This window comes from Psammomys obesus, unplaced genomic scaffold, assembly GCF_907164565.1.
Source record: "Psammomys obesus unplaced genomic scaffold, mPsaObe1.curated_primary_1811, whole genome shotgun sequence".
Taxonomy (NCBI): Eukaryota; Metazoa; Chordata; class Mammalia; order Rodentia; family Muridae; genus Psammomys; species Psammomys obesus.
The window spans coordinates 28,143,543-28,151,460 of NW_026592118.1; the positions used below are offsets into that span (position 1 = coordinate 28,143,543).

General features: G+C 41.1%; 2 protein-coding genes across 2 annotated transcripts in view; one reads left to right on the forward strand and one right to left on the reverse strand.

The window, feature by feature from the left end:
• Positions 1-7,918, forward strand: part of Cdk14 (cyclin dependent kinase 14) — a 529,514-nt gene that overhangs the window by 63,260 nt on the left and 458,336 nt on the right. The window lies entirely within an intron of this gene.
• Positions 3,129-3,561, reverse strand: LOC129680884 (60S ribosomal protein L27-like). The gene has a single exon (XM_055612734.1). The coding sequence runs from the start codon at positions 3,559-3,561 to the stop codon at positions 3,151-3,153; it is 411 nt and encodes a 136-aa protein (XP_055468709.1). The 3' UTR covers positions 3,129-3,150.

Below are 7,918 nucleotides of genomic sequence, written 5' to 3' on the forward strand. Positions count from 1 at the left end.
TGGCAGGCTTACACAGTGCCTGTTATTCACCAGTAGAAGAGCCGTGGGCAGTTAGCTAACCTCTCCTAATCACAGCCTTCGAATCAGTAAGTCATATTCAGTCCTCCGGAAGGCCAGCGATGTTGAGAGCTCACACTGGAACTCTCACCAGCAGCTGGCACGCAGTGGTGCCAAACAGCCAGGAGCTGGTAGGATTGCCTGTTGGAACCTGCCTTTTTATGCAATCCGTATACAGGAGAAGAACCATCTGTAGAATGGCGCGAGTAGTCGTCAGCTTGTGGCCTAGCTTATATTTTGGATTTCAAAGGCTGGATGTGGTGGGATGGCACGCCTGTGTAACCCCAGCCGCTCTGACAGCCCGAGGAAAGGTAGCTGGGCACAGCAAGGAGAGCCGTCCCTGGCAAACAGAGTGGAAGAGGATGAAAATGGCAGCAACTTCTTTTGGCACAGGTCATCATGGGGCCGAATCGGAGTCCTTCTGCTTTCTAGGTATGGGTAACATGTTACATATTCAGTTTGCGCATGTGTAGCCATAAGACTGCATATCTCACCATGAAGGGGAAAGGGAGGATAGGGCAGTCTTTTATCACACAGGTCTCTTCAACCCCCTTTCCACTAAGTGTGATGTCTCTACCCACTTTGAAGTGTTTAGAAGCCGGATGGAACACACACACACACACACACACACACACACACACACACTGTTTCCTTCTGGAAGCGCTTACTTTTTTACTTTTATTTTCTCTCTCCCTGTGAACAACCACGTCATTTCTTGCATAGTTTCCTGAGTTGCTTTACATCCCTTACTTGGCATTCATCTTGTTTCTGCAGGTAAATACGCCCCGAGAAGAAAACATTGCTTGTGTTTGTTCTGCCCGCTTTGTCCTCAGCACTGAGGGGCTAGAGCCTGCTTGGAGGAAGCTGCTGATGTTTCAGTGCCACGGGCCTGGCCAGCACATTCAGAATCCTAGTCTCTAGCTTAACTTTCTCCTCAGCACTGCTTTAGTGTTAATTCCTTTTCATTAAGGGTGTCTGTTTTTGAATTCTGGGGAGCAACATAATTTCCCATCTCTATTTTTTTTCCTATTAAGTTGCTGGGCACTGAAGTATGATTAGCCAAATCTCTGCTTAAAGCGTTTTGTCATATTCTTCTGTTTATTGTCCCTCTCAAAATCTGTTGTACCCTTCATTCACGTCTAACTTCAGTAAAACAAAACCAAATTCCCAGTCAGTTTTATGGTTCAAGAGCTCCCTGGTAATGCTTGCATTTTATAGTAATTTCTCTCCACAGAAGAGAAATGGTTTTGCGGAAGATTCGTTTACTCCTGTAGAGACTGAAGTCAGTGAAAATTATGTATAATATCAATGCAGAAGCTTTTAGGAGGCAGTGTTTGCTCAGGCTAATATTCACATTCTACTTTTCACATTTTATTTAGAAATTTAGTTTTTGCAAAAATAATGACATCATTATAATGTTTTAATACAGACAAATCATTATTGTGACTTGCTCATACTTGCTACCCTCGGCTTAAAACGTTTCTAAGTTGACTTTTTTTTCCTAGTTGCTATTAGCAGCATTTAAAGAGGGTTCTCTGTGTTTGCTACGCGCTGTGTGGAAAGCGCTGTCATGAGGTCTGGGGATAGAATGATGAATGGCATGGCCTTGGTTTCTGCCCTCTAAGAGTTTATAGCGTAGTGGAAAGTAGGTTAAAAAAATAAAATAATGGTCAAGAAAGTGTGAAGGTCAGAAGAAATTTCTAAGTTTTGCTAGCTCCAAAACTAGTGAATATTAACAAAAACTATTTCACATATGATGAATTGTTGAACTGGGTTCGAATGAATACCTTTTCCAATGATTGTTTTCATTTACAAGAATTATAATATTTTATTTCCCTAACTTTTTAAATGTGCCACTGAAATCAAAGGCACTTAGACATTGTCTCAAAGCTGTTTGACAGTTACCATGCATGCAAACCCCTGAAGCATAGATTTTCAATTTCTGTGTGCATCAAATCAAGAGAAAGAAAGAAAGAGAGAGAGGGGGAGAGAGAGAAAGAGAGAGAGAGAGGAAGAAAGTGAAAGAAAGAAAGAAAGAAAGAAAGAAAGAAGAAAGGAAGGAAGGAAGGAAGGAAGGAAGGAAGGAAGGAAGGAAGGAAGGAAGGAAGGAAGGAAAGGACACTCTTGTAAAATTTAAGGTTTCAAGCAGGGAAGGGCTCCCCTCCCTTGATATTTCATCAGAGAATGTCCATGTCCACACTCAGTGGCACGCCATGCTGTAAGCTGTTCCTGTGTCCTGCCTGTTTATCTGATAACAGTCATATTAGGTCACTGCGGGAAGAATCACCAAAGGCAAAACAAGCAACTGCTTGTAGCCTCTCGAAGCCCCCATCTACAGTCTGACCCTAGCATGAAAGATAGCTGTGCTCACACCCACTGCAAAATGGTTCCCTTTTTTTTTGAAAAATGAAGCAGGAAATGCCTTCTTAATATTTCTGTCTTTCTAAAAACAATTAGCAAAAGCTAATCATTTTCTATCTTAAAAATTTAGTGGGAAGGGGAACAAGGGTGGATATGTGGGGGGAGAGCAGGGGAGGAAGGTGAGAGGGCTGGGGGGGGGAACGGGAGGATCTCTGGGACAAACTGGTGTAGGCTCCTGGGAGGATGTGGGGGTGACTCTAGCTGAGACTCCTAGCAGCAGAGGAATATAGAGACTGGAGGGGCCACCTCCTATATCAAGGCAGGACTTCCAATGGAGCAAAATGTTGCCCTAACATATGGCTTTAGTTCATTAGAGGAAATGTCTTCGAAAGGAATGTTCTAAAAGCAATGGAAATGGCAGGCAGATTTTTGTCCATCTTTCTGAGTGGAACTCCATGGCTTGGCTTCAGCGTTTCAATATATACTTTATTTTTAGGTGGTTTTCTTTAAAGCTGTGTCTGGTCTAATTGCCCTGTAGTAAAAGCACATAAAATGCAATTTATTATTAATGTGAGTCTGTTAATGCTTTTTATTTGAAAAATTTAAAACACATGTAAAAGTTAAGATAATTTATTATCCAAATTCAGTTGTTATAAAAATTGCATAAAATTTATCTTTTTTTTGCTGAACTATTTTTTTTTTTAATTTTTAATGATAGAAACGAAAATATACCTAAAAGCGAAGCTTCTGGAAAAACCATTTGTTCTTCCCTGTCTTGTATCGTTCCTCAGATTTGACCTTGGTCTTCCGCCTGGCCTTGCGTTTCAGAGCTGGGTCTCTAAAGACATCCCTGTTGGCAACAGTTTTGTCCAAGGGGATGTCCACAGAGTACTTTGTGGGCATGAGGTGACTGCAGTTATAAACTTTCACAAGGGACTCGATCTTTGATCTCTTGGTGATTTTCTTCTTGCCCATGGCAGCTGTCACTTTTCGGGGATATCGGTTGATTCCAGCCACCAAGGCATGGCTGTAAGGGTGATCTGAGGTGCCATCATCAATGTTCTTCACAATGACTGCTTTGCATCCAGAGTAGCATCCAGCCAGGACAAGCACCGCTTTCCCGGGTTTCATGAACTCGCCCATTTTGACAGCAGGCAGCCGGCGGCACCCAGCAGAAAGGAAAGAAGGACACTTCAGTTCGCTGAACTATTTTTTTAAAGCACAAAAAGGAATGTCATTTTACTTAGTTTTGAGTGTGCATACTTCGTGTGGCAGGACTTAGGGATATGGAGAATGGAGTAGGGTCCTGTGAATAGTATACCTGAGTTTGCTATACCTTTAAGCTACTTGTCTGCAGCCTCTGTGAGCATCTTCATAAAAGCATATTGCTTTGCCTTGGCTCAGGGCTCCTGCTGTGCCTCCTGAGTTACAATCCCCAGGCAGTTTGTAATACTCTGTCAGTATTCAAACTTGAAAAGTCAGAAACACAATCTTACACCATAAAAGTCATTCTTTCAGTGTTCTAGTCACCGGCCAGCTTTCCACATATTCATATATGTAACTGTCACCACCGTCTGGTTCCAGAACAGTGCCACTACTCCTGAAACATACCTATTCTCATTAGCAGGAACTTTTCATTTCTTTACTCCACCTAACTGGTGTAACTTGTGTCTGGTTTTGTTTGTTGTGGCCACCGAGTGACCTTGTTGTGACTCTATTCCTTCGTATGTACCACATTTTCTATTTTCATTAATCAGTTGGGGGACATTTGGGCTGTTTTTATTTTCTGGAAACTGTGAATATATTGCTTTGAATGTTCATCAACAATTTTTATGTTGACATATGTTTTAATTTTTGGTGTAGATTAGGAAAAATTGATCGTCTGGGACATTCTGCAACTATATTTGTAGCTGTCGGAACTGTCAGCGCGTACATTTTAAATTCTACCTGCAGTGTCAGAAATTTCTACTTTTTCACATCTTTTCTGATGCCTTTTGTCTGTGTGATGTTGTACATCATGCTGGAGGAGAAGTGGTCTTAATTTTTATTTCTGTAGTGATTAAACCCTATTTTACTTTGATACCAGCATATCCATCCATCCATCCATCCATCCATCCATCCATCCATCCATCCATCTTCTTTCTATCTATCTATCTATCTATCTATCTATCTATCTATCTATCTATCTATCTATCGGCAGGCCTGGCTGTATTAGAATTCACTCTGTAGACCAGGCTGTCCTCAAACCCTCACAGGTCCGCCTGCCTCTGCCTACCTAGTGAGCCCTCACCACGCCTGGCTTAAGCCCTGGCTTTTCCGTGCACTGTTTTTATATTATTGACTTGCAATCCGTCATTGATCCTGGGTTCTAGTTTTGCATCAGGGACTCGAGCTTCAGAACTGCCTCCTTTCTTTCGCTTGTCTTTTCACTTCCTGTTGATGTGCTTGGGAGCACTAACACTGATGTTCAGATTGGGTCCAGCTTCCCATTGTTTTCTTTTGCTCTTCATGGATATGATTCATATCTAAGAAGCCATTAGCGAGTTGGAGATCTTGTATACCTACACTTTTGTTTTGTTTTGTTTTTTTAATGAGAACTTACTAGTTTTAGCTTTACATTTTAGGACAATGATCCATTTCGAGTTTTTTTTTGTGTATGATGTAAGGAAAGGCCACATTATTAATAAAAAAAATTTCACTTCAGCTATAGGATGACCTATAAAGGTAGGACTACTCATCTTCTCCTTCTTACCTCCATATCTTCTTGTATTTTCACCCCTGTCCCAAATTCTCCATTCTTAACCAACAATGACATAACTAGTTGGTACTTGTGTCATATTAAGCAGTACAAATAGAACCTAGGGCAGGACAAAGTCTCCTTATGAATGTGGTTATATGCAGTTAAACAAACAACCAAGTTACCGTGGACTCCTGCCACTGTGCCTCTCCTCTACTCTTTCTGCTTTTCTTACATGAGGCTTGGTCTGTCCCCTGTGGAATTCCTTCTTTACCATTTGGTTTGTAAGTTGTTTTTGCCCAAACAGTGGGTAGCTCAGAGATGGACACAGAGAGAAAAGGGATAATGAGATATGATCATAATTGGTGTGAACGAAAACTGGCGTAGAATGGAAATTCAGCCGTCTAACCAGTCTAAACGGACGTCTTTCTGTTTATAAAGCCAGCTCGGAGAGATACGCCTTTAGCAATCAGCTAAACATCTGGATCTTGCTGTGCCTGTAGCGCAGACTGTCCCTGGACATTCCGGGTCTGCAGTGCTGCACATTCCTTTCCAGGTTTGTTCCTGAAAGATTTGTGACTCTTAAGACACACACGAGGCCAGAAGCTCAGGATACAAGTACTTTTTTCTGCCTTCATAGGCTTGACCTTAGGTTGACCTTTCTGTGTGCACTGTGGTCATTTTTTCAAATTCTTCATTTCATAGAGAAGAAAATTGAAGCCCGGAGAGGTTGTCGAATGTGTCCCATGCTATACAACCTGTCTGAAACACTTATCCTGGGTTCCTTATTCTTCATGTAGTATGCTGTTTCCTGTAGTCAATTTATGGCTTCATGAGTAAAGCTGGAAGTTCTTAGTGTTAAAACAATGTTTTATTAATGTGAACAGCGTCAACAGTTGCAAGTATAAATGGTTTTACATCGGATTTTTCATGTTTTGTAGTTTATGTTCATAACAGAAGTGCCAGTTGAAACATCAGATTAGTGTTTATTAACACCTAATTTATCATATTACTTATAGATGTATAAACTTACCTCCATCATTATATAAAAACCTTATGCCTTATACAGAGAAAAACATGAGCACTAATAACAAAAATAGTCCTGTTTCTTAAGTCACAAACTGTTCATCTCACCTCTTATGTACTATTACAGCATATTCTTACTTTTGTTTTCATAGGTTCTACTGATGTCACCATTAAGATAACCAGATCGTTCGAAAGATGATTTTTAAGTGTTTTGATAGCCACTAATTCGTATCAAGGGTAGAACTAACTTTTGTGTAGATACCAAAGGCCTAATAAACTGAGCTTGTGCATCATTCCACATACACACTTGTACCACTTATATAATGCTCAGTGAGGATGGCATGCAAGTGTGTGTTGTTATGGAAACATTTGATATCTAGGCAGTTAGGCAAGTTGGCTCTCTTGAACCCTAGCTTCATTTTGAGATATCCTTATTGTTCATATTGTAGACAATATGAAACCACACAGAGGTTCTGTGTGAATTTTTATGGAAAGTCTGTGTCCAAAGTTTAAAATATATAGTTGTTAGTAGAAAAAAAAAAAGGAAAGAAAAACCCATAACAGTTGGAAAAAAATTATGACTAATGGAATCACGTGTCAGTTAGGGTCGAAGTAGGAGAAGAATCTGCAGTGTTGAACGTCTTGCTGGGTGAAGCAGCAGCAGCGGGTATTGTCAGACCATGAGTAAGAAGTTTCAACCTTTGTCTGTCTTATCAATGTGAGGAGGAGATAGCCGGGGCTGGAGAAGGACCTTTGGCCAATAGAGATGGTAGCTTAGGAAAGGCCCGTCCACTCGAGAATATCAAGAGGGGGTTTCTGCAGATGGAGGCATGTTCCACATGAGAAGTGGAGTGAGGCATAGTTGAACTCAGCAGCTTAATTCGCACCCGTGCTTGTACTTGAAGATGGGAAAGTGAAGCCAATTTTAGAATTTTAGATTTAGGCATTTAGGGAGGATTCTCTTCTCAGAAGCATAAAAAATCATAAACTGCATAATTATGGCTTATTTAAGTATCTTTAAGGCCATTTCATTTAGGCAACTTACAGCTTGTGAGTAGAAACCACAGCTACATTCTTGCTTTCCTCCAGAAAGCACAGCCTCTCCCACCGCGCACGTAGGACACATTCAGTCCTGACTTGGCCCTGATGGGCTGGCTGCAAACTGAAAGGTGTTTCATCCTTTCTGCGTGAAGGTGGAGCTGAGCCCTGTCCATCTGAGAAGATTTACATAACATCCTGCCCCAATAGTGTATTTAGGAGCATTTGTTGGTTCTGATTCTTTCTTGTCCTGTGATGCTTGAACGTAACTGACAAAAAGGAAGCTCTCTTGAGGCCCATCCATAGCACAGGCCTGCTGGCTAGTGCAGGGGCACTTTAGGGTTGGAGATCATTTGAGAAGGGTGTTCAGAGTCCTGTGGGTCTGCTTTCCTTTCCTGCACATTGACTCAGATAGAGATTGTTTTCCTTAGGCACCATTTTCCATTTCCCAGTGTATGTATTCTTAGGCCAAACTATTGTTTTATTCATTGTAGGCATCCAGCTAACACATTTGCATACCCATTGTGGCTAGTTTGGCCTTTAATTCATTGTTTCCAAACCTGGCTGTTTTCATCTACTTAAATGCTTTGCTTTTAAGGTCTTAAGATAATGCTTTTCCTTGTGAAATGAATGCTGGCATAGAGTGTGGCAATCTTCTTCTTCTTCTTCTTCTTCTTCTTCTTCTTCTTCTTCTTCTTC